This window comes from Somniosus microcephalus, chromosome 18, assembly GCF_052327205.1.
Source record: "Somniosus microcephalus isolate GS21.2 chromosome 18, FLI_Smic_1.0, whole genome shotgun sequence".
NCBI lineage: Eukaryota > Metazoa > Chordata > Chondrichthyes > Squaliformes > Somniosidae > Somniosus > Somniosus microcephalus.
In genome coordinates this window covers 7497011-7522657 of record NC_141004.1, presented here as the reverse complement: position 1 = coordinate 7522657, position 25647 = coordinate 7497011, and the positions used below count along the sequence as shown (strand labels likewise).

Here is a 25647-nt window from a genome sequence, read left to right as displayed (position 1 = left end):
TTTGTGGGAGCTTGCTGTGTGCTAATTGGCTGCTGCGTTTCCTACATTACAACAGTGACTCCACTTCAAAAGTAGTTTGTTGGCTGTGAAGTGCTTTGGGACGCCCCAAGATTGTGAAAGGCGCTATAGAAATGCAAGTTCTTTCTTTCATTAAATGGGCATCAAGTGTTGAGCGCTCGTTAACTGAGTAGGCTTCTGCTGAGCATGGTGCCTCGTCGGCACGGTGCCTCACCACCCTGCCCACTTGGCATCTCGCTCACTGACCTCTCCACTCATTCAAGGGACTGCTTCAAAAGGAACAAAGCTCTTGAAGTTCATATCTGTAACTGAAACAACTCTGTGAAGCTGAGCCTTTTGAATATTTTTAACATGTACTGGTAAGTTGTTTGTTGAGTTTCCCACAATGACTACAGACCCAACAGCGTGTTAGGTTACTGCTTTTGGCATATTCATAGGACATGTACAAAAAGGTGTTGGTACGTAACTCCCTCCTTTTCCTAATTTCCCTTTTCTTTCTAGATCCTGAGCGTCTCGATGGATCCCTTTCCTGCAACCATGGGTCTTTAACTAGTACCTTTCTGTAACATCCTCCATTATACATCATCCACGATTCTTTTCCTTTTTCTGAGTTAGTCCTACAAGTAAAATCAAATTTACATTTTTGGTGCCAGCATGGCAAACCCCATCTATTTCTATTGTCCAAATGTACTTCACGATGTACTTCACGATGTTCCTGTTTTAATAGTCCAGTACAGAAGTCCCATTTAGTCACGTTCCAGGATCTGAAAGCTTTAAGATTCTTGTCTTTGCACTGGAGAATATCTCCTCGGCACAGGTGGACGGTTTTTCCAGGTGTGATTTTCTTACATTTCTTTAGTCGATTGAACGCCCCGCCCGCGAGCAGGATAACGCTCAGAAGCAGTAATAAAGTCCTCATCTTGACTCTTGATGATCAATCGATACTACTTATTAACTATTAATCTGGAAAACAAAGAGCTCACACAAGATCAAAATTAAAACTTAAAAGTAAAAATTTAAAAATTAAAGATTAATTAAATATTGTTACTGTCTTATACTGTATACTGTAAAATCTACTATATACTGTACTGATTACTGATCATCTTCTCCCCCCCTTTTGATTGGTTTCTCCAATCAATTTACGGTGGTGGTGGAAGTACCGGTTTACAGTGGTGGAAGTGCACCCATGCGCTTCTTCCCTCGACCTTAGCTGCAGTCGGAGTTGTTAGTAAGACCTGATAGGGACCTTCCCACCTTGGATCTAGACTTTTACGGGTCCAGTTTTTCACCATCACATACGAACCTGGTTCAATTTTTGGAGAACCAGATAAGTCAGGAAGTTCACCATATGCAGCACAGACCTGTGAATGGAACCTGCGCAAAACCTTAGTAAGAGCCAAGACATAGGTTGTCATTTCCTCAGTCATATGGTGAAAATGCACCGTGGTAGGAGCATTTTGGTTCCAGGGAGTCTTGAGTGGTCGACCGTAGATAATCTCAGCAGGTGTAAGTCGTGCTTTACCCGCTGGTGTTTTGAAAGAGAGCTACCGGAAGCAATTTCAACCAAGTGGAGCCGGTTTCGGCTACCAATTTAGCAAGTTTGTTCTTCAGAGTCTGATTGGCCCTTTCGACAAGTCCTGCAGCTTGTGGTCGATGAGCACAATGCAATTGCTGATGAATGTTCAACTGAGTACAAAGTTCCTTGTTCACTTGGGCAGTGAAATGAGGACCATTGTCAGAACTTAACCGAGTTGGAATACCATACCGAGGTATGATCTCTCTCAGCAATACCTTAACAACAGTAGAGGCTTTATTGTCTGTGGTTGGATATGCCTCGATCCATTTACTGAATACATCCACAATGACAAGTACATATTTGTAACACTGACATCTTTCCAACTCAATGTAGTCCATTTGCAGGGTCTCAAAGGGACCCTCAGGCAAAGGGGTTTTTCCCCATTCGCAAGGCACTCCCTTTCCGGGGTTGTGTTGTTGACAAATCAGGCATCAATCGCTAATGTTCTGTGCTATAGCCTGAAGTCTTGGATGCCACCAAGTACGTAGGAGCAAATCACTAACTGCCCTGGCACCACAATGAGTTGCAAAGTGTACACATTCAATAACCCATAAAGCTAGCTCATCAGACATACAAGTCTGTTCCGCGGGAGTAGTCCAGAGTTGTAGTACAGGGTTATATACACATCCCAATTCTCTCCACAAATGCTTATCACTATCAGGAGCGTCCTCCTGCAACTTAATCACCTCATGGATGGTTGGCATTAGTTTTTCCGAGGGAGACTGATTCTTTTTTGAATTTTTAGTCTGCCTCATCATTTGGGGCACAATCATTTGGTGACTCCTAGAAGCATTTTTGGCCGCCTCATCATCGCGGCGATTTCCTATATCTACCGGGCTTTGGCCAGTGGTATGGGCAGAGCATTTGATCACCGCTATCTGTTTGGGGAGTAAAAGGGCTTGCAAGAGATCTGAGACTAACTGACGGTGAGAGATCAAACTGCCCGAAGAGGTCAGAAATCCTCGATTTTTCCACAATTGTCCAAAATCATGAACTACTCCAAAGGCATATCTAGAGTCAGTATGTACATTGATTCGTAATCCTTCTCCCAAAGTACAAGCTCGTATGAGTGCAAACAGTTCGGCTTGCTGGGCAGAAAAAGGGGATTCAAAGGCTGCTGATTCTAAGGTGACACCTTCCTGATTTACAATTGCATAACCAGAAATTCGTTTTCCCATCTCATCAACGGAAGAACTGCCATCCGTATACATGTTAATATCGGGATCTGCAATAGGAGTGTCAGACAAATCAGGTCGGACTGAGGTATCTTTTTTAATGAGGTGTAAGCAATCATGGCTTGGTTCATCACTCTCGGAGGGCGGATGTGCAAGGAAACTGGCAGGGTTGATAGTGCTACAGTGTTTAAATGTGAGCCTGGGATTGTTCAATAAGTATATTTCGTACTTATTTTGCCTGGCAGTAGTCAGGTGTTGGGTCTGCAATTGCCCCAATAACGCAGTGACTGAGTGAGAGCTATACACAGTAATGTCCTGCTGAAGTGTCATGTTAGCAGCTGACTGTAGACTGTTGTAGATGGCTGTAAGGATCTGGGTGCAATAGGGATATCCTAGAGCTACCAGATCCAGTTTTGATGAATAATAAGCTACCGGTCGATTCTTATCTCCATGCTTCTGGGTCAATACTGCTGTTGAGCAATCGTTCATTACTGTGCAATATAACTGGAATGGCCTATCATACAGGGGTCGTCCAAGGGCTGGTGCTTGGACCAGATCCTGTTTTAATTCCTCAAATGCTTTCTCTGCCTCTGGTTCCAGCTCAAACTCTCCCTCTTTAGTCGTGTAGGGAGTCAGAAGTTTGGTTAATACTGCAATATTAGGTATCCACTGTCGACAATAATTAACCATTCCCAGCCACTGCCTGATGTTCCGAGGGGGTCAGTACTTGTTGGATTAAAGCCCACAAATCTCGGGATTCAGCGTTGTACACCTGAATGGTGGTTCATAAAAAGTCCACAAATTTTTGAGGCGCTTTGAGGCGATCCGGCGCATTAGTTAGGATAGACATTAATTCATTAGGCTTCCATGGGAAGAATACATCTATGGTGGGGTGAGCTGCGGCAGCAGCCTGATCTGGGTTTGGCATTTTTCTCACTGGAAGGTTCCTGGGTGGGTTACCGGAATGATTTTTGGATTCTGACTCATGATCATCAGAAGGTGATAAATCATTTTCTGAATTGGTAAAGTCACTACATGACTCAGTGTCGTATTCCTGAGTGGACTTATGTTGTACTAACTGTCTGAATCTTTTCTTGTTTATCCGTTTGTTTTCCTTTTTCTTCTTGTCACTCCGGGTAGGAGTATAATTGGGCACAGGGCCTGTCTGTCCTGCCGTTTGTAACCGGGTCCGACCACTTATGTGATCAGTAAAACCTGTGGCCCCAACGGGTGAGATAGTTGGGGGTATTCCTGGAGTGAATGGGGGACTATTTATGGAGAGGGTTACTGGAGGAGTAATATTAGACGTCGGTGGTGTGGCCGACGTTGGAAGGGGGGGGGTAAATATAGTTGTACTGGGGTGGCTGAGGAGGTGGCGCAGTAGGGGTTCTGTATGTCCAATTATCTAAGTCCTCATCTTCTCCGTCTCCCTCTGTCAACCTAAGGCCAACCATTGAACTACGTAGTTCATTTTGATCCTTTTTATTTGGCACCTCTTCAGATTTTGACCTTTTCCCATGAGCACATTCTCTCTTAAGTACTTCAACGGGTTTAAGATTCCCTCCTTCGGTTAACTTTATTCCTAATTTAACAGCATTCCCTTGCCAGCTGGCTAATAGGGAACTGTCTTTAATTTCTTGGCAGTACTGTCGCCAGAGTCCAATTAGTTTTTTAGTCTTACTTCCCATGTTCTTTTTCCAAATCATTTCTTGAGTTCGCTTAACCATTTCTAAACTTTTGGGACCCCCTAGAGGCCATTGTTCGCTGCCTAACTTTTTATTTAAACCCCCTGAGAGTTGTCTCAATTGTTGGGCTTTGTCCGGATATTGGTCGCATAATGTTTGTAGGGCACTGCCCTCATCACTCGTTGTGTCTAGGTAATTACCCATGGTTCTTACACTAAGGGCTCCTTTTCAGGATTAGAAGAGTTACGTTTTACAATTATCTCATATGTTTCACAGATACCGGCACACAAAACTAAACACCACGATACATATAAGTACAATAGTTAGACCAAACAAAAATACACAGTGAGTCGTCTATATTCATCAAATCGTAATTTTAGCCTCTGTCACCGCCTGGTACAGGTATTCTTAAACCCTAATTATTCTAATCGTAAATTTAGCCTCTGTCACCGCCTGGTACAGGTATTCTTAGCCTAATTATTCTACTTATACGACCCTTATCTTGCACTCCCCGAGTACAAGTTGCTCGAGCTCTAGAGTCCCCGACTCTCTTTTTACTCTCTTTCAAGTATTCTTTTTCTCTTCTCTCTTGGAATCTAAAGTCACTACTTATCTACTTTTTAGTCCAATCGGAGCCTGAGCGGACCAAGTGATATACGAGGTCGTCGCGTTACTCGACTTGGATACTTATTTCCTAAGTTTACACAGTATTCGCCAGATTGACCCGGATTTCGTCGGGACACCACACGAGAGTTAGCGAGTGGCCAAACTTTTATCGGACTTACGGATCAGAGGAAAACCAAAGTGGTAAAATTTAACTATACTCACTCTGGGGGCCCATTTCCTCCGCTCGCGTCCAAGACTAGTTCGGTTCTTGGTTCGCTCTTTCTCGGTGATCATCCGTTGAAATCCCACTTCTGACACCAAATGACGATCTAGATTCTTTTAGGCGTCAATCTGGTTCAACAATAATCGACTCGAACACTGTTTTCTCAAAGAATAGTCTTTTATTCTTTATCGGCCGGAGCACTCGGTCCTGCTGAACTGCTCAGAACTCAGCTGAGTCTGGAGTACTAGCTAGGAGCGAGAGCTACGGACTCCCAAAAAGTTACAGGTTATATACACTTCAAAAAGTACAAACTCATCAGTTACTACACAATTTCCCTTAGCAACACATTACCCTTCAATCACATTCTTTTGAAGACACCTTATCTATAATCTTATCACAACGTCAAAGCCCATTCTTTTACGATCTGTCTTTTGATCTAACCATCGGACCTCAAGAGCCGGTGTTTGTTTACTATAGCCTAGGTCCATTTGAGTTGTCAAACCGTGATTGAGCACTGCTCAGATACCAATTGATTATCAAAGGACAGTTGACATTACATGACCTTTATTGTTCTACAATCTAAATTGTTTCAGAGCGGAACTGCCATCTCTGCAAACTAAGGCTGAAGTACCCCTTTCCGGTCTCACCTAAACTAAAAGCAATCATCCCTTACACGAAGCCATTTTGTGCCCATTCTATTTACACTGAAAGGTTCCAGACACCATTTTAATTCATCAGACTGTATTCCAATAAGGGGTACGTTTCCACAGAGGGGATCGAGACCAAATATATTCAGGTGAAGGGGGTTAAAAGGCGGGGCTGTGGGCAGAATTGGACCGTGAGCACAGATGTAGTTCAGTCCCTTATATTAAAGTCTTACATATTTTTAGATTTTATTCTAAATTCCTCTTTCTACATTAAGACTTTCATTTCTATAGCGCCTTTCACAATCTCAAAGCGTCCCAAAGCGCTTTACAGCCAATGAAGTACTTTTGAAGTGGAGTCACTGTTGTAATGTAGGAAATGCAGCAGCCAATTTGCACACAGCAAGATCCCACAAACAGCAATGTGATAATGACCAGATAATTTGTTACTAGGGATAAATATTGGCCAGGACACCGGGGATAACCCCCCTGTTCTTTGAAATAGTGCCGTGGGATCTTTTACGTCCACCTGAGAGAGCAGACGGGACCTCGGTTTAACGTCTCATCCGAAAGATGGCACCTCTGACAGTGCTAGGGTTGCAAAATTCCAGGAATTTTTAAAAGAGGAAACTTTCCATGGGAATTTTCAGGAATTTATGGGAATTTTGAGTTTTTTTGCACACTGATGGTTTTTGTCTCTGACCCTTATTATCTTTGTCATCAAAATAGACATACTGTTCCATACAAATAAAAACAGGCTTTCAGAACTTTATTCAGGTTATAATTTTGAACTTTATTGAACCCACACAAAAAAGACCCATCTAAAATAAAATAAAAAGACCGTCGGCTTATTTAGCCTGTAATTTGTCCTTATTTTGTCCCTTTGAGTCTTCTACTCATCATTGCTCCTCCTGATCTCTGACTCTGGCTCTGACGTGTCCATTTCCTCCTCTGTGTCACTGTCTAACTGTGTGGTGGACACTTCTGTATCTGGCTCAATAAGTTGTAGGTTCGCCCGGATAGCCACCAGTTTCTCCACTCTCTTGTTAGTCAGCCTGTTGCGCACCTTTGTATGCGTATTCCCAAAAAGTGACCAGTTTTGTTCAGAGGCCGCTGATGAAGGTGGGATTTGGAGTATCACCGATGCAATGGGTGACAGGGCCTCAGATGCACAAAGTCCCTTCCACCAGGTATGTGCACTGATATGCTTGCATGATTCCCATATTCCGTCCCCATTCCAAAGACCTTGCTTGGTAGAGAACTTTGCCAGACTTCCTGGAACTTTGCCCATGTCCAGATTGAGGTGGCGTGAGAGGGTAGAAATCACACTGTAAGCGCTGTTGATCTGTTCTCCAGAAAGTATTGGTCCCCCAACATGCTTTGGGTCCAGCATGTATGCTGCAGCATGAATCGGCTTGACACAAAATTCTTGACACGTCTATGAATTGAACAATTGCCTTCTCCTCTGCTTTGAGCAGCAGGGATGTGGGTAGGACAATGCTGATTTGTTCTTTTAAATCAGCAAAAAGCCTGAGAACATCTGACAAGACAGCGTCATCTCCTTCAATCTGAGCAATTGCAGATGTTACTGGTGGGAGTAGTTTAAGGCTGCTAACCACTCTCTCCCGAAACACATCATCCAGCAGTATTTTCTTGATGGTGGTTTCCATATCCCCAGACTGGGATATTGCCATTTCTTGCAGCGACTCCTTACCCTCCAGAAGGCGGTTGTACATTATGACAACACCACCCCATCTAGTGTTCCTGGGCAGCTTCAATGTGGTGTTCTTGTTCTGTCATTTGCTTGGCGTTGTAGGTTGCTGCAACTACCTATTTTCCCCTGACATACTTAACAACTTGCTTGGCTCTATTGTACAGTGTTTACATGGTTCTCAATCCCATGATGTCCTTGAGGAGCAGGTTGAGCCCATGAGCTGCGCACCCAATAGACGTAATATGAGGGTAGGCCTCCTCCACTTGAGCCCAAGCAGCCTTCATATTCGCAGCATTGTCAGTAACTACTGCAAAGACCTTTTGTGATCCAAGATCGTTGATGACTGCTTTCAGCTCATCAGCAATGTATGTGCCTGTGTGTCTGTTGTCCTTCGTGTCTGTGCTCTTGAAGAACACTGGGAGAGGAGTGGAGACGATGTAGTTTATGATGCCCTCCCCTCGTACATTTGACCACCCATCTGAGATAACTGCAACACAGCCTGCCATCTCTATCGTTTCTTTGAGCTTTCCTTGGACTCTGTTATACTCAACCTCCAGCAAATAAGTAGACAAAGCATGTCTGGTGGGAGGACAGTATGCAGGGCGAATAACATTGAAAAATCTCTTCCAGTACACATTGGCTGTGAGCATGAGGGGTGAGCCTGTCGCATATACAGCTTGAGCAAGGCACTCATCTGCATTCTTCTGGTTATGGTTATCCATTGTATCAAAAAACCTTCAAAGTGGGCCAGGAGTTGCTGATGATAAGGAGCCTGATGCTGAATGTGAACCATCATCTTCTTGAATGGAAGCACAGGAACTCTGGGCTGACTGCTGTGAGCTTTGAGTGGAGAAGTTGCATTTGGATAAATGCTGCTGCATCTTTGTGGCATTCTTTACATATGGCTTTGTACAGTGTTTGCACATGTACAGTCTTTCCATCTTTAATGCCTGGGGTAAAATGTTTCCACACATCCGACGGTAAACGTGGCATTGTTCTATGCAGAGAAATAAAGGGCATTCGTCTGTCGAACTGAGGTCGATCAGCACGATTGCAACAGGGTGAGTAAATTTTTCCTGATGCTCCATGTGATGGAAGCATGACCTGTGCACGCACGACGCTACATCACCAATGAAGGGAGCTAATCGCTCATCCACTCATCCAACCAATCAGGACACATTTGTTCAGTCACACACAAAACTTGTAATTATTAAAACAAGCCAAGTAAGAAGATAAACATGTATTGATTAAGAAATTCCTTAATAATTAAGATTCCATCTCTGTTAGTAATTTTAAGAGGACCTGTGGGGGGGAAAAAAATGAAAAATACAAAAACAAATTATGCTAGCATGTGCTTTTTGGGGCAGAATTCCCAAGCTAAACTTCCTATGGAAAATTTCTGGAAATTTACCGGAAACTTTCCACCCCTTCACAACCCTAGACAGTGCAACACTCCCGTAGCACTGCACTGGGAGTGTCTGCCTGGATTTTGTGCTCAAGTCTCTGGAGAGGGACTTGAACCCACAACCTTCTGACTCAGGCGAGAGTGTTGCCCACTGAACCACGGTTGACACATTTTATGATGGAGATTGTCTATGTAAAGGTGTCACGGTGTGATTACACCCAATTGCCAGCGTGTTTATTTGCACCATAGTGGTGTCAGCAACTGCAGCCTTATCAACGTGAATGTAAATTATAATGGAGCAAGTGGACAGAAAGTGAATGTGTACACGAGATTATTGATTGATACATTACTGAGAAAATGAGGATGAACATTTTCTGAGTACTGAACCTTGTCTAATCTGAGTTTTGGAGTTCTGTGAAATGGGTGTTTTGAATCCTGTTGGGCTGTAATGGTGATTGCAACAAATTTTACGGAAATGGTCTTAACTTCTGGTTTACTCTGTGAATAGTGTGCTATGTAGAGGGTTCTAGTTTGAAATATTCGGCCAAATATCTAGCAAATGGCTCCTGCAAAAGTTTTATTATATAAACACACTGAAGGCTATAACAACTTGCATTTATACAGCTCCTGTAACAGTAAAAGCGTCCCAAGGTGCTTCACAGGAGCGATTATCAGACAAAATTTGACACCGAGCCACATAATGAGATATTAGGACAGGTGACCAAAAGCTTGGTCAAAGAGGTAGGGTTTAAGGAGTGTCTTAAAGGAGGAGAGAGGAAAGCATGTTTGTAAAGTGATTTGGTAAATTCTGTGTCCTGGACCAATTAGTGAAATTAATTTTACTAATTGGTCGAGTGTGCATCCACCCTGCAGGTCCTGGGCGTTCTCGCCTTTTATGCAGAAGAGAATCACATTAGCCCTGATGGTTCCAGGAGTGTGCTCAGTGCTGATTAATGGGCATTTCCACAGAGCGGGGGGAGTAGTTCTGTCTATCGGGGTGCAGAGCTGAAGGTTAAAGAATGTTGCACACCGTAAGCAGATTTATTGAGCAATTTACACAAGAGCTTTTAGCAACCATGTACCAGACCGACCGGTTACATCGCATACCTTGATGAAATGCATTCCTCACATTGTCTCACTTGTCAATGGAGGGAGTGTCACTAGCATGTGACCCCTCTCCAAAAATAAATCCTAGTGACTATTGTTTTAGAAAAGTAAACCGCACCGAGCGACAGAATCTTTTGTCTCCACTAGTCCTATCACCATCTTGTCTGGTTTTCAATACCTCTTAATGTCTCTTCACTTCTTTTGTTCTCTCCCAGCCCTGCCTTTCGATCTATTTCATTTTTGAAAAAGGGTTAGACCCGAAACGTCGACTCTAATTTCTCTCCACAGATGTTGCCTGGCCTGCTGAGTTTTTCCAGCATTTTCTGTTGTTATTTTGTAACATGCAAAGCTGCCTCTCGCCATCATTTCCACAGTAACCAAGCAGTTCTAATTTAACTGTCGGCGGTGCCGTCTTTTGGATGAGACGTTAAACTGAGGCCCCATCTGCTTTCTCGGGTGGATGTGAAAGACCCCGTGGCACTACTTCAAAGAGATGGGGAGTTCTTCCCCTCTGTCCTGCCCCACTGAGGGAGGGATCAAGGGTATTGGCATGTGCTCACTGGGTGGGGCGAGTGCATGTTTTTTGAATTCATTCTTGAGATGGCTGCTGCTGGCAAGGCCGGCATTGGTTGTCCATCACTAGTTGCCCCTTGAGATGGTGGTGGTGTGCCGCTGCCTTGAACCGCTACAGCCCGTGTGGGGAAGGTGCTCCCACAGTGATGCTGTGTAGGGAGTTCCAGGATTTTGACCCAGCGATGGTGAAGGAACGGTGATACAGTTCCAAGTCAGGATGGTGTGTGACTTGGAGGGGAACTTGCAGGTGGTGGTGTTCCCATGCGCCTGCTGCCCTTGTCCTTCTAGGTGGTCGGAGGTCGAACTCCAAACCATCGTCAACACCTTCACCGAAGCGTACAAGAACATGGGCCTTACACTAAACATCCGTAAGACAAAGGTCCTCTACCAACCTGCCCCCGCCACACAGTACTGCCCCCCGATTATCAAAATCCACGACAAGGCCTTGGACAACGTGGACCACTTTCCATACCTCGGGAGTCCACTGTCAACAAGGGCAAACGTCGACGACGAAGTCCAACACCGCCTTCAGTTGCCAGCGCAGCCTTCGGTCGCCTGAGGAAGAGAGTGTTTGAAGACCAGGACCTCAAACCCGGCACTAAGCTCATGGTCTACAGGGCAGCAGTGATTCCCGCCCTGCTGTATGCCTCAGAGACATGGACCATGTACAGCAGGCACCTCAAAGCACTAGAGAGGTACCACCAATGCTACCTCCGCAAGATCCTGCAAATCCATTGGCAGGATAGGCGCACCAACGTCAGTATTCTTGCTCAGGCCAACATCCCCAGCATCGAAGCTTTGACCACGCTCGATCAGCTCCGATGGACGGGTCACATTGTCCACATGCCCGATACGAGACTCCCAAAACAAGCGCTCTACTCGGAGCTCCGGCACGGCAAGAGAGCCCCAGGTGGGCAGAGGAAACGCTTCAAGGACACTCTCAAAGCCTCCTTGAAGAAGTGTAACATCCCCACTGACACCTGGGAATCCCTGGCCCAAGACCTTACAAAGTGGAGGAGAAGCATCCAGGAAGGCGCCGAACACCTCGAGTCTCTTCGCCGGGAGCAAGCGGAAGCCAAGCGCAAGGAGCGCACGTCAACCCAAGCACCCCACCGTCTGCCCCACCTGTGACAGAGACTGGGTCCCGCATTGGACTCATCAGTCACCTGCAAACTCATTTTTAATGTGGAAGCAAGTCATCCTCGGTTCCGAGGGACTGCCTAAGAAGAAGGGTAGAGGTCACGGGATTGGTGCTATTGAAGCCTTGGCGAGTTGCTGCAGTGCATGTGGCCATGTAAGCCACGATGAGGTGGTGTCTCTGATTTGTGAGTGGATGGACTGCTCGGTGCAGACGGTGTGACTTTGGGAGTGATTTCAGAGAATTTGTGTGTTGTCGAGGGAGAGAATGTCTACAAGATGCACTGCAGCAACTCGCCAAGGCTTCTTCGACCGCACCTCCCAAACCCGTGACCTCTACCACCTAGAAGGACAAGGGCAGCAGGCGCATGGGAACACCACCACCTCCAAGTTCCCCTCCAAGTCTCACACCATCCCGAGTTGGAAATATATCGGCCGTTCCTTCATCGTCGCTGGGTCAAAATCCTGGAGCTCCTTCCCTAACCGCTCTGTGGGAGTACCTTCACCACACGACTGCAGTGTTTTAAGACAGCGGCTCACCACCACCTTCTCGAGGGCAATTCGGGATGGGCAATAAATGTTGGCTTTGCCAGCAACTCTCGCATCCCATGAGTGAATTAAAAAAAAATTTTAGGATTGCATGTCAGCTGTGGCTCAGTGGGCAGCACTCTCGTTTGAGTTTGAGTCCCACTCCAGTAACTCGAGTACAGACTAGGCTGACACGCCAGTACAGTACTGAGGGAGTGCTGCACTCTTGGAGGTGCCGTCTTTTGGATGAGATGTTAAACCGAGATCCTGTCTGCCCTCTCAGGTGGGTGTTAAAGATCCGATGGCACTCTTTGAAGAAGAGCAGGGGTGTTAGCCCCGGTGTCCTGGCCAATATTTATCCCTCAACCAACACCTAAAAAACCGATTATCTGCTCATTATCACATTGCTGTTTGTGGGAGCTTGCTGTGCGCAAATTGGCTGCTGCGTTTCCTACATTACAACAGTGACTACACTTCAAAAGTACTTCATTGGCTTTAAAGCACTTTGGGACGTCCTGAGGTTGTGAAAGGCGCTATAGAAATGTAACTTCATTCATTCTTTAATATGGCCAGTAGGATTGGACTTGGACAAAATGCTGACATTCGGGGAGCATTAGAATGTGAATGTGAAACCTGCTGTAGGCGACCAGTGAAAGGGCTTGGATTACAGCTTGCAAATCTTTCGCAGTTCCCTCTGCCTGGGTTTGAGTGTGTAGCTCCTGATTCTCCAGTGGGAACGTGATCTGAACACGTGGACAAGATCACACACTTGGGTTGGCGATTGCACTTCTCTCTGCCTGCACATCCATCTTCAGTTGAGATTTATTTCCAGCAAATGCTGATTTCCCCCCACCCCCAAGTCGTTGTGTTGTGGTTTTGCTTGGAGGAGAACCTCCTCAAATCTGCAGGAGGCCAGAGAGGAATGTCCTGTATCACCGCGGTTGACCGACCGAGTAATCCTTTTGAAAGCTGCAGCATTCAGCAGACAGGGCTGTTCCCGGGTCTGTCGGCAGCATCTTGTGTGTGCAGGATACAGGAAACACTTCTGTACCCTCCACTCCGCCACCCTCTGGCTGTACTCTCAAATGCATTCCTTCTGGTGAGGGAGAAATGATTTGTAAATAGTGAGAAACTAGGAACTATGGCAGAGCAGCGAGATTTAGGGGTCCATGTATAGAAATCACTTGAAGCTAATAGACAGCGATGTTCCCTTTAAGCTGCGCTGCCTGGAGGTCCCACGCAGCCCGGGACTGGCTTTTCAAATCGGAGTTTTCACACATGTGCGAACTTTTGAATGGGCCGCGCAGCCCATTAAAGGGTCCCCAAAAAATTAGGGGAAATATTGATGGACAGGTGCAAAAACTCATTTAAAAAGTTAGTGCAATATTATTAGCCTTCACCTCGAGGAGGCTGGAATACAAAGGGTTGGATGTTGTCTAACGCTCTGGGGTACTGTTGGGGTTCCCAACCCGGAGTTTCTCGGAATGGGAGATTGGTATTCCGAGCGTTGCAGTTGGCGACCCGGGAGAAACTGTCCTTGTGTGAACGGTTTGCACGTACGCGGCACCCTGGCTGTCTTGGCTCGCCATTGATCCGTGTTGCTTGCTGGTCACCCCGCTACTCGGAACGCACCGCTTCCTTACCGGTTGTGGGATGACTGCATCGGGGCCAACGAACATCGTTCTGAGGGAGCAACACAAACTGTGGGGAGGGAGAGAGAGAAACACAAACTGGGGAAAAGAAAGACAGACTTGCATTTCTATAGCGCCTTTCACAACCTCCGGACATCCCAAAGTACTTTACAGCCAATGAAGTAGTTTTTGAAGTGTAGTCACTGTTGTAATGTAGGAAACGCGGCAGCCAATTTGCGCACAGCAAGCTCCCACAAACAGCAATGTGATAATGACCGGCTGTTAATCTGTTTGTGATGTGCTCCACTGTCCTCCTTCGACATAGTGCCATAGGATCTTTTACATTCACCCGAGAGCAGACGAGGCCTCGGTTTAATGTCTCATCCGAAAGACGGATGGAGAGAGAGAGCAACACAGACTGGAAGGAGGGAGAGTTCGTGTCAGCCTGTGACGTGAGCTGTTGTAGAATGTCAATTATTATGGAATCTGGGCTTCAGGAGTGGGGTGTGGGAGTCAGTGAATTGAATTGTGTTTGGTTTTGAATTTATTTATTATTTTTATAACTTGGTGTATTGTAAAAAGTCATAAAATTGTATGAAAACTTTAGTTAGAGGTTACTTGAATCGATGGTTTGTTGAATCCGTGGAATTTACTTGGTGTTTCTCCTTGCGGTCCATACTGTAGAAATATCACAGAAGTAGATTTTATTTAAACATTACTTGTCCTTAAATCTTTCTGTTCTTTAACGCTTTTTTTTATTTGTAAATTGTTACTTATCTCCGAACAATGTCAAGTTTTATTCGGCGATACTAAGATATTCGACTAAGCTAAATGCAACAACATTTGCAAACACTGGGCTAAAATCAGGTGGATAAATTTTCAGGAACAGGTCAAGGCAGAGTGGGCAGCCAGTGTTCCCGCTAAGGCGCGCGGGTGTGGCTGCGGCCCCTTGGGTCGGAGCGATCATAATATGATCGAATTCTTCATTAAGATGGAGAATGAAGTTGTTGACTTGGAGACTAGGGTCCTCAATTTAAATAAAGGAAACTACGATGGTCTGAGGAGCGAGTTGGGTAGGATTGATTGGGGAATGGCACTCAAAGGGTTGACGGTGGATAGGCAATGGCAAACATTCAAAGACCGAATGGATGAGCTACAGAATTTGTTCATCCCAGTTTGGCATAAAAATAAAACAAAAAAGGTGACCCAACCGTGGCTAACAAGGGAAATTAGGGATAGCATAAAGTCCAAGGAGAGGGCATATAAATTGGCCAGAAATAGCAATCCTGAGGATTGGGAGCAGTTTAGGATTCAACAAAGGAGGACAAAGGGATTAATTAAGAAAGGGAAAATAGAATATGAGAGTAAGCTTGCAGGGAACATAAAAACTGACTGTAAAAGCTTTTATAGATATGTGAAGAGAAAAAGATTGGTGAAGTCAAGCGTAGGTCCCTTGCAGTCAGAATCGGGGGAATTTAGAATGGGGAACAAAGAAATGGCAGACCAACTAAATACATATTTTGGTTCTGTCTTCACAAAGGAGGACACAAATAACCTCCCAGAGATGCTGGGGAACATAGGGTCTGATGAAATGGTGGAACTGAAAGAAATCAGTATTTGTAGGGAAATGGTGTTAGGAAAATTGATGGGACTGAAGGCCAATAAATCCCCAGGGCCTGATAATCTACATCCCAGGGTACTTAAGGAAGTGGCCCAAGAAATAGTAGATGCATTGCTGGTCATCTTCCAGAACTTGATAGACTCTGGAACGGTACCCATGGATTGGCGGGTAGCTAATGTTACCCCACTATTCAAAAAAGGTGGTAGAGAAAAGGCAGGGAATTATAGACCGGTAAGCTTGACATCGGTAGTGGGGAAAATGCTAGAGTCCATTATAAAAGATGTAATAGCAGAGCATTTGGAAAGCAGTGACTAGATCGGACAAAGTCAACACGGATTTACAAAAGGTAAATCATGCTTGACTAATCTACTGGAATTTTTTGAGGATGTAACTGGTAAAATAGATAAGGGAGAACCAGTGGATGTGGTGTATTTGGACTTTCAGAAGGCTTTCGATAAGGTCCCGCATAAGAGATTAGCGTGCAAAATTAAGGCACATGGGATTGGGGGCAAGGTATTGACTTGGATAGAGAACTGGTTGGCGGACAGAAAGCAAAGAGTTGGAATAAACAGGTCGTTTTCCGAGTGGCAGGCAGTGACTAGTGGGGTACCGCAAGGATAGGTCCTAGGACCCCAGCTGTTCACAATATATATTAATGATCTGGACGAGGGAATTGGATGTAATATCTCCAAATTTGCAGATGACACAAAGCTGGGTGGGAGGGTATGCTGTGAGGAGGATGTCGTGAAACTCCAGTACGATTTGGACAGGTTGGGTGATTGGGCAGAAACATGGCAAATGCACTATAATGTGGATAAATGTGAGGTTATCCACTTTGGTGGCAAAAACAGGAAGGCAGATTATTATTTGAATGGCAATAGATTGGGAGAAGGGGAAGTGCAAGGAGGCCTGGGTGTCCTTGTGCACCAGTCGCTGAAGGTAAGCATGCAGGTGCAGCAGGCGGTTAAGAAGGCAAATGGTATGTTGGCCTTCGTAGCAAGAGGGTTCGAGTACAAGAACAAGGATGTCTTGCTGCAGTTGTACAGGGCCTTGGTGAGACCACACCTTGAGTATTGTGTGCAGTTTTGGTCGCCTTACCTGAGGAAGGACGTTCTTGCCATGGAAGGAGTGCAGCGAAGATTCACCAGGCTGAAACCTGGGATGGCAGGAATGACGTATGAGGAGAGATTGTGTCGATTGGGCTTATACTCACTGGAGTTTAGAAGATTGAGAGGGGATCTCATCGAAACCTATAAAATTCTGTCAGGCCTGGACAGACTGGATGCAGGAAGGATGTTTCTGATGGCCGGGGAGTCCAGAACCAGGGGTCATAGTCTAAGGATAAGGGGTAAGCCATTTAGGACTGAAATGAGGAGGAATTTCTTCACCCAGAGAGTGGTGAACCTGTGGAATTCTCTGCCACAGAGGGTGGTGGAGGCCAGTTCATTAAGTATATTCAAGAAAGAGTTGGATATATTTCTTAAGGCTAAAGGGATCAAGGGATATGGGGAGAAGGCAGGGACAGGGTACTGAATTTGGATGATCAGCCATGATCTCATTGAATGGCAGAGCAGGCTCGAAGGGCCGAATGGCCTACTCCTGCTCCTACTATGTTTCTAGGAGGTCCCACGCCCAATGTACCCGCGCGGCCCGTTCAAAATTCCGCGCTGCTTGCTTTTTTTCCCCCCATTTTAAAAACCGGTGAGCCAGCTGCGCGGGACCTCCAGAGCTCTGCACCACCGCGCAGTTTAAAGGGAACATTGTCCACACAGGCCACCAGCTGTTGCAGCTGGAAGATACCGCACATGTCAACAACAAAAAAATTAGAGGGAATATTGGCGACCCTGAGCACTGCGTTCAGTTGTGGGCGCTGCACCGCGGGATGGACATATTGGCCTTGGAGGGGGTGCAGGGCAGATTCACCAGTTGGGGCTGTGAGGGCTAAATTATTGAGGGCAGGTTGTATAAACTAGGTTTGTATTCCCTTGAGTTTAGACGATGAAGGGTGCTCAATGCCCAGCACCACCTGACGTGGGCGTATGACGCGCGCGGGGGGGGGGTTCCCCCAGTGTTTGTTACAACGAGCTTGCGTCACAATCATTGTAACAACCCGCCAGCAGCGTGGGGCGTGAGGAGAATCTGCAACACATCAGGTATTCATTCCAAGGGGGAGAGAGAATAAAGGAGTTCAGTAAGACTGGGGAGAAACGACACATCCCAGATGATTTAAGCCAGAACCCGGGGAGGGGGGGTGGATTCTGCGAGGTGTTTTGAGTGGGAAACAGTTTAAATCAGCCCCAGCAGATGTAACAATGCCACTGACTGCAGAAACAGATGCTGCATGAGAAGCATTTTTAATTCTTCGCTGATATCCTTGCGTCAAATGCCAGCGCCGGGGACGCGACCACGTCAAGGGGGCGGTGCAGCTCTGGGTTCTCAGAAAGGGGGATGCTGGTTTCTGGTCTATTCTGGTCCCAGCATTGCCCAATTTGTGCAGCTTGCTGTGCGGCCGATGGCCAGCACTGTGCGAGCGGCCCCAGCAGCAGCTCACCATAGGCTGTGATGGCGGAGTCACCGGGAATCTCCAGCCCCGGCACGTTTGCTGGCTGTGCAATGTGATCCGAGACGTGCAGAGGGGAGATTAGAAAGTGCCGAGAGCAGCTGATGTGCCTTGCGATGCGGGAGAGGCTACGGAATGAATTTCAGATGGTTTGCCTCTGCTTGGCTTAGGCAGCTCCCAGTCAAAATTTAGCTTAAGGCAACCTCTGCTCTGTCCCAAAAAGGTGAGTGAGTCATTTGGGGGATTGAAGGGAGATTGGAGCAGGGAATCTCTGCAGAGAGCTGTTCAGCTGCCAGGTGTACTGTTGGTGAATGGGGATTGTGCATGGAATCCACCTGACCTGCTCCAGTGCACCTCCTACTGTTGGTTCCTTGTATTTTTGGCAGCAGATGACACGCCCCTTCGAGCACATTAATAGTCTGAAATTTGGAGGGAAAATTGTCTCCTAATAGGGGTGGGGTGCCAAACCCGAAACGATGGCGAGATGCCCCTCGGGTTCTGCTGATGTTGCTGTGAGGGGCATTCTGTTAATGACCAGTTTTACCACCGGATCCCATCCACTGCTCGAGCTGTCCAGTTTCCAAATGTGCCATTATTCCTTTTAATTCTGTGATCTCCAGTGGGCTCGGTGTGGCAGAGGCAAAGGAAGGGCCACTGGAGCCATGCTGTGCAGTGCCCCAGAGGTCAATGCAGCTGAGCAAAGCCTAGTGTCCTGAGGGGATAAGAAGGGATTATGTAAGTTTGATTTCCTGCATGGCGCAGGATTCTTGATATGAGGCGTGCATGGCAGCGACAGCAAGGAGTGTGTCCTCTGCCACTGCTCACCATTGCTGCCAGCCAGGGAGAGACAGTCACAGTCATAGAATCTTACAGTGCAGGAGGAGGCCATTTGGCCCATCGTGCCTGTGCTAGCTCTTTGAAAGAGCTCTCCAATTAGTCCCACTTCCCCTGCTCTTTCCCCATAGCCCTGTGAATGTTTCCTTTACAACTATGTATCTAATTCCCTTTTGAAAGTTACTATTGAATCTCCTTTCAGGCAGTGCATTCCAGATCACAACTCGCTGAGTAGAAACAAATTTCTTCTCCCTTCTGGTTTTTTTGGCAATTATTTTAAAACTCTGTCCTCTGGTTACACAGTGTCCTGTGAGGAGAGGGGGCTGCCTGGCCTTGGATGTGTAGGTCATAGCAGCATAGGAACAGGAGGAGGAGGCCTTTCAGCTCCTCAAGCCTGTTCCGCCATTCAATTAGATCATGGCTGATCTGCATCTTAACTTCCTCTACCCGCCTTGGTTCCGTAACCCTGAATAATCTTGCCTAACAAAAATCTATTCATCTCAGTTTTGACATTTTCAATTGACCCCCGGCCTCAACAGCTTTTTTGGGGGAGAGTTCCAGATTTCCACCACCCTTTGTGTGAGGAAGTGCTTCCTGACATCACCCCTGAACGGCCCGGCTCTAATTTTAAGGTTATGCCCCCTTGATCTGGACTGGATAGAGAAATAGTTTCTCTCTCTCTATCCTATCAAACCCTTTAATCATCTTGGGTTGAGGCACAATCCTGGAACGTGTGACCACTGTTCCCAATCACTGTCTCCCCATTCAGGAGTACAGTCCTGTTGACTGCTGTGTGTGAGCAACAAGGAAGGAAAGTGCCCCGGTGACTCTGTTGCACTTTGGCAGCACTTCCCAAACCTGCGACCACGCCACCTACAAGGACAAGGGCAGCTGGCGCATGGGAACACCACCACCTCCAAGTCACACACCATCCTGACCTGGAAATATATCGGCCGTTCCTTCATTGTCGTTGGGTCAAAATCCTGGAACTCCCTCCCTAACAGCACTGTGGGAGCACCTTCACCACACGGACTGCAGCGGTTCAAAAGGAAAGCTCATCACCACCTTCTCAGGGGAACTAGGGATGGCCAACAAATGCTGGCCTTGCCAGCGATGCCCACATCCCGAGGATAAAAAAACAAACACATTTCCAAACCTGCCTGATCCTGAGCTGACGCCTGGTTAAACATTCACACTGCTAAAGGCATTGATCTTAAACCTGTCGTGGGCCGGGGGCTTGGTGCTGTCGTGCAACGTTCCCATTAGGCTGTGCAGTGGCCGTGCAGGCCGCTCACTGGCTTTTACATGGGAGAAACCGCGCATGAGCGAACATTTGAATGAGCTGCGCACAAAAAGAATTAGAAGGAACATTGCTGTCGCGGGACTAGGGTTCTGCTCCCGGACTGTAGTGTAATGATGCTGCAGCAAAGGTGCCCCTTCGTCCCCACCCTGGCTAATGATTTCTGTTTTGTGTGTTGGCTGTTCAGTGAGTTACCATGCGTAGCTGAACGTGCTATCACAGCTCCAGTGGCAGCCTGCTCTGCCCTCTGCATAGTCGAATCCCTTAACAGTAATTTTATTGCTACTTCACGGCCCGGCTGAGCTAAGCTTGACTTCTGTTAAACACAGTTACATTATAGTGGAAGTATTTATTGCAATTTGAAGCTGATATAATGTTCTAAATTTGTTCAGCGTGGGAGATAAGTCCAGTGACCCTGAGGACGGTTGGTTCTGTACTGAGGCAGATGATCAGTATCTTTACTTCAAACTGTCCTTTCTGTCCCAGCTGGTTCTCCTTTGCTCTGCTGATGAATGAGGTTGTAAAAAAAAAAAAAAACCATTGATTTTTTTTTTACAGGCAGAATAATAAACAAGGAGCTTCGGCACTACCTCAGTCTGCAGTTCCAGAAGGGATCGGTGGACCACCAGCTCCAGCAGGTGATCCGGGACAATCTCTACCTGAGAACTATCCCATGTAAGTGCAGCCTGTGATGCAGCAATGTGGCGGGGGGTGGAAGGAAGGGAAATGTGTGGGTCTGTCCATCGCTCGTAGTCGGGTAATATCACAAGGACACGTCTGTGTGCGCCTCTGTGTCTGTGCGCGGTAACATCACAAGGATACGGCCAAGTCCGCAGTTCACTGTTCTGAGTGACTTGGCTGGAAGATCAAAGATCAGTGTTTTTCAAACAAATAATTGATATTCATGCGTCCAAAACTAAAGGCCGTAAATATAAGATGATCACTAATAAATCCAATCGGGAATTCAGGAGAAACATCTTTACCCAGAGAGTGGTGAAAGTGTGGAACTCGCTACCACAGGGAGTGGTTGAGGCGAATAACGTCGATGCATTTAAGGGAAAGCTGGATAAACACACGAGGGAGAAAGGAATAGAAGGATATGTTGATGGGGTGAGACGAAGAGGGGTGGGAGGAGGTTCGTGTGGAGCAGAAACACCAGCATGGACCTGTTGGGTCGAATGGCCTGTTTCTTGCTGTACATTTTATGTAATGATTGCAGCTATTCATTAAGCTATGACGTGGTACTGAGCCCGAGACCAGGAAAGATCATTATCCAGTCTGTGCTGCGTTAACTGATCGCAACTGTGGCGTGGGGGTGGGACAACCTTTGGCCTTGGTGCCCCGGGTTCAGGGGGTGGAAAATCGGTCCGGGTTCCTGATCACTGTCCAGTGACCCCTGTCGGAGAGTGCGCGCCGTGCAAAGGATATTTCAGGATAGGGTAGGATCGATCCCGGTGGTTTCTTTTGGTCAAATGGCCCAATGTCAGTTACCGTGCAGGTTCACCCAGCAAGAATTGGGCCTTTACTGAGCAGCTCGAGGGCCTCTGTTGCCTGTGAAACCTTCCTGACTGGCAGTTCGCACCTTCAGGAATCAAAGAAAAACGTGCATTTCCATACAGCGCCTTTCATAACCTCCGAACGTCCCAAAGCGCTTTACAGCCAATGAAGTACTTTTTGAAGTGGAGCCATTGTTGTAATGTAGGAAATGCGCTAGCCAATTTGTGCACAGCAAGCTCCCACAAACGGCAATGTGATAATGACCAGATAATCTGTTCTTACTGATGTTGACTGAGGGATAAATATTGGCCCAGGACCGGGGAGAACTCCCCTGCTCTTCGAAATAGTGCCATGGGATCTTTTACACCCACCCGAGAGAGCAGACGGGGCCTCGGTTTAACGTCTCATCAGTATGACGGCACCTCCGACAGTGCAGCACTCCCTCAGTACGGCACTGCAGTGTCAGCCTAGATTTTGGGCTCAAGTCTCGCGTGGAACTTGAACCCACAACCTTCTGACTCGGAGGCGAGGGTGCGACCCACGGCAGGAATGGAGGAGTGGGTTGCAGACAATAGAATTGTTCCTATATCAAGTTATTCTGGCAGCATGTTCACAGAAACCCGCTCACCTGATGGGCGCTTTAAATCTCTCCCTGATCGGAGAAAGTTGGACAAGCCCCTGATGCAGATGGTGGGAAATGATCCGATCGAGCCTGAAACCACGAGCTTAGCAATTGATCGTAGAATTCGCAGCACAGCAAGGAGGCCATTGGCCCATAATGATTGTCCCAGTGCTTGCTCTTCAACTGGACACCTCTACTCCAATCCCATTCACTGGATCCTGTGTCAGCCCTGCCTCAGTGAATAATGCTCTCTCCTCTGAGTCAGAGGTCTTGAGTTCAAACCCCACTCCAGGCTGATACTCAGTGCAGTACTGAGGGAGTGTTGGACTGTCGGAGATGTCGTCTTTCAGATGAGACGTTAAACTGAGGCCCCGTCCGCCCTCCAGGGTGGGAGTTCTCCCCGGTGTCCTGCCCAATATTTATCCCTCAATCATCAACATCACTAAAACAGATTATCTGGTCATTTATCTCATTGCTGTGTGTGGGATCTTGCTGTGTGCAAATTGGCTGCTGTGTTTCCTACATTACAACAGTGACTACACTTCAAAAGTACTTCATTGGCTGTAAAGTGCTTTGGGACGTCCTGAGGTCGTGAAAGGTGCTATAGAAATGCAAGTCTGTCGTCTTGTTTCTTTTCAAATATTGATCCAATTTCATTTTAAGTGACGTTCTAGTCTCTGCTGTCTTCATTTTCCCCTTCACTCTCTTGGTGGTCATTCCGAGTCTATGCCTCCTCATCACTGAATCATTTTTCTGCTCTGCGAACTGACTAACTCTCATCGTTTGAGAAGCAACAAAAGTGAGTCCGTTGCTTCCGTTGCTTGATTTTTGTTTTTTGTTGTTGTTTCAGGCACTACAAGGCCACCTCGGGAAGGCGAGGTTCCAGGGGTTGATTATAACTTCATTTCCCTGGAAGAGTTTAAAACACTAGAGGAGAGTGGAGCCCTTCTGGAGAGCGGAACCTTCGACGGTGAGTTACCGAAACCGCCACCTCACTTCAGTCGCGTCCTATTTACGGGGCTGCTGTCCGAGGGAAGTGTTCTACAAGATGCTCATGGGTAAACTGGCGCTCGCAATGACGCACAAATACCGAGGGTCACTTCTGCCCAGCTCATTTGCAGTCAAACAATAACTTAATCTCACCCTGTCAGCATGTCCTTCTATTCCTTTCTCTTTCATGTGTGCATCCAGCTTCCCCTTGAATGCATCTATGTTATTCACTTCAATGGATAAAGAAGTTTCTCCTGAATTCCCTATTGGATTAATTAGTGACTATCTTTTATATTTATGCCCTCTGGTTTTGGTCTACCCCACAAGTGGAAACATCTTCTCTACGTCTACCCTATCGAACTCTTTGTATTCTTGGACCTATTCAATTTTCTTCTGACGGTGTTTACCCCCCCTCACTGGGACAGTTCTTAAGGCAGCTTCCTTTACCTCACCGTCAAGTGAACCTAGACGGGAAGTGCTGGCGGGCTCGAGGAACAGCACCTCCTCTTTCGATTATCACTTTACAGCCTTCCGGTCTCAACATTGAGTTCACCAATTTCAGATCATAACCGTTGTCCCTATTTTTTCAGACGGAACCAGTTGCTGACGATTCTGTTATTCCCATTCACACCACCTCTCGAGCCATCTTTTGTTTCTTAGTTGTCCCATTACCATCTCCTTTCGCCTCGCATCATCATCCCTTTTGTCATTTAATCTCTCCTGCCTTCCACCCTATCACAGACCTTCCCTTTTGTTCTTTCCTCCGCTCCACCCACCTTTCCCTACCTCTGTACTTGCTTAAAACCTGTTACATCTCTAACTTTTTCCAGTTCTCCACAGATGCTGCTGACCTGCTGAGTATTTCCAGCATTTTATGATTTTATTTCAGTTTTACAGCATGCAGTATTTTGCTTTTGTATTCGTGTTGGCGGGCTATTTGACTGTCGGAGGGGGGTTGGGGGGAAGGGTCACCTTAGCCGAGCCCCCTCCATTCTCCATACAGGTGCCTTCAGCAGGAGTTGCTGTCGGCAGTGGAAGCCCTGGTTGATTTCGCACTGCTGTAGCTGGAGGCCAAGATTGGCTCTTTACAGATCCAGGATCACACCTGGGATCATCGGGTCTCTCAGCCAAAGGGAAGCAATAGCAGTTGTTGTACAGGGCTTTGGTGAGACCACATCTTGAGAGTTGTGTGCAGTTTTGGTCACCTTATCTGAGGAAGGATGTTCTTGCCATGGAAGGAGTTCAGCGAAGATTCACCAGGCCGATACCTGGGATGGCAGGAATGACGTATGAGGAGAGATTGGGTCGATTGGGCTTATACTCGCTGGAGTTTAGAAGAATGAGAGGGGATCTCATTGAAACTTATAAAATTCTGACAGGACTGGACAGACTAGATACGGGAAGGATGTTCCCGATGGTCGGGGAGTCCAGAACCAGGGAGGTCACAGTCTTAAGGATAAGGGGTAAGCCATTTAGGACAGAAATGAGGAATTTCTTCACCCAGAGAGTGGTGACCCTGTGGAATTCTCTACCACAGAAGGCAGTGGAGGCCAATTCATTAAATATATTCAAGAAGGAGTTGGATATATTTCTTAAGGCTAAAGGGATGAAGGGGTATGGGGAGAAAGCAGGGACCGGGTACTGAATTTGGTTGATCAGTCATGATCGCATTGAATGGCGGAGCAGGCTCGAGGGGCCGAATGGCCTACTCCTATCTTCTATGTTTGACAAGCTTGAAGTATATTTGGGAAATGTTGAATTGAAAGATTCTCATTTAGTTATTGAACATCACTTTAAAAGAAGTGGAATGTGAAAAGAGGGATATAATCGAGAAGCTTACCTGCCCCTCTCTTCCCCCACCCCACCTTGCTCCTCGGCAGGTAATTTCTACGGAACGCCGAAGCCCCCTGCGGAGCCCGGCCCCTTCCAGCAGGATGTAGTGGATCAGGTCGTTCTGGACGACGGCTCTGATGAGGCACAAAGGAAGCGGGCAACGTCTGTCAGCATGATGCAGCGAGCTGATACCGTGGTCCCCGATGAAGAGGAAGATGACGAGAGACCCACTGCCAATGGGACCGGCTACCCAGGTGAGGGAGAATGGAAACACGGTCACGCTCTGACATCACCTGGAGTATTGACCCCACTCTGTGTGTCTTCTCTTGCTCTGCTCTCCTCCTTCCACCCCCTCCTGCTCCTCCTCC

At 46.8% G+C, this 25647-nt stretch overlaps 1 protein-coding gene across 1 annotated transcript in view; it reads left to right on the top strand.

Annotated features, from left to right (window-relative positions):
• LOC147105000 (membrane-associated guanylate kinase, WW and PDZ domain-containing protein 3-like) overlaps positions 1-25647 on the top strand; it is a 136201-nt gene that overhangs the window by 55805 nt on the left and 54749 nt on the right. The window contains exons 2-4 of the mRNA XM_086011774.1: positions 20896-21012; positions 23307-23426; positions 25327-25636. Coding sequence (XP_085867900.1) covers positions 20896-21012; positions 23307-23426; positions 25327-25636 — 547 coding nt within the window. The remainder of the gene's footprint in view (positions 1-20895; positions 21013-23306; positions 23427-25326; positions 25637-25647) is intronic.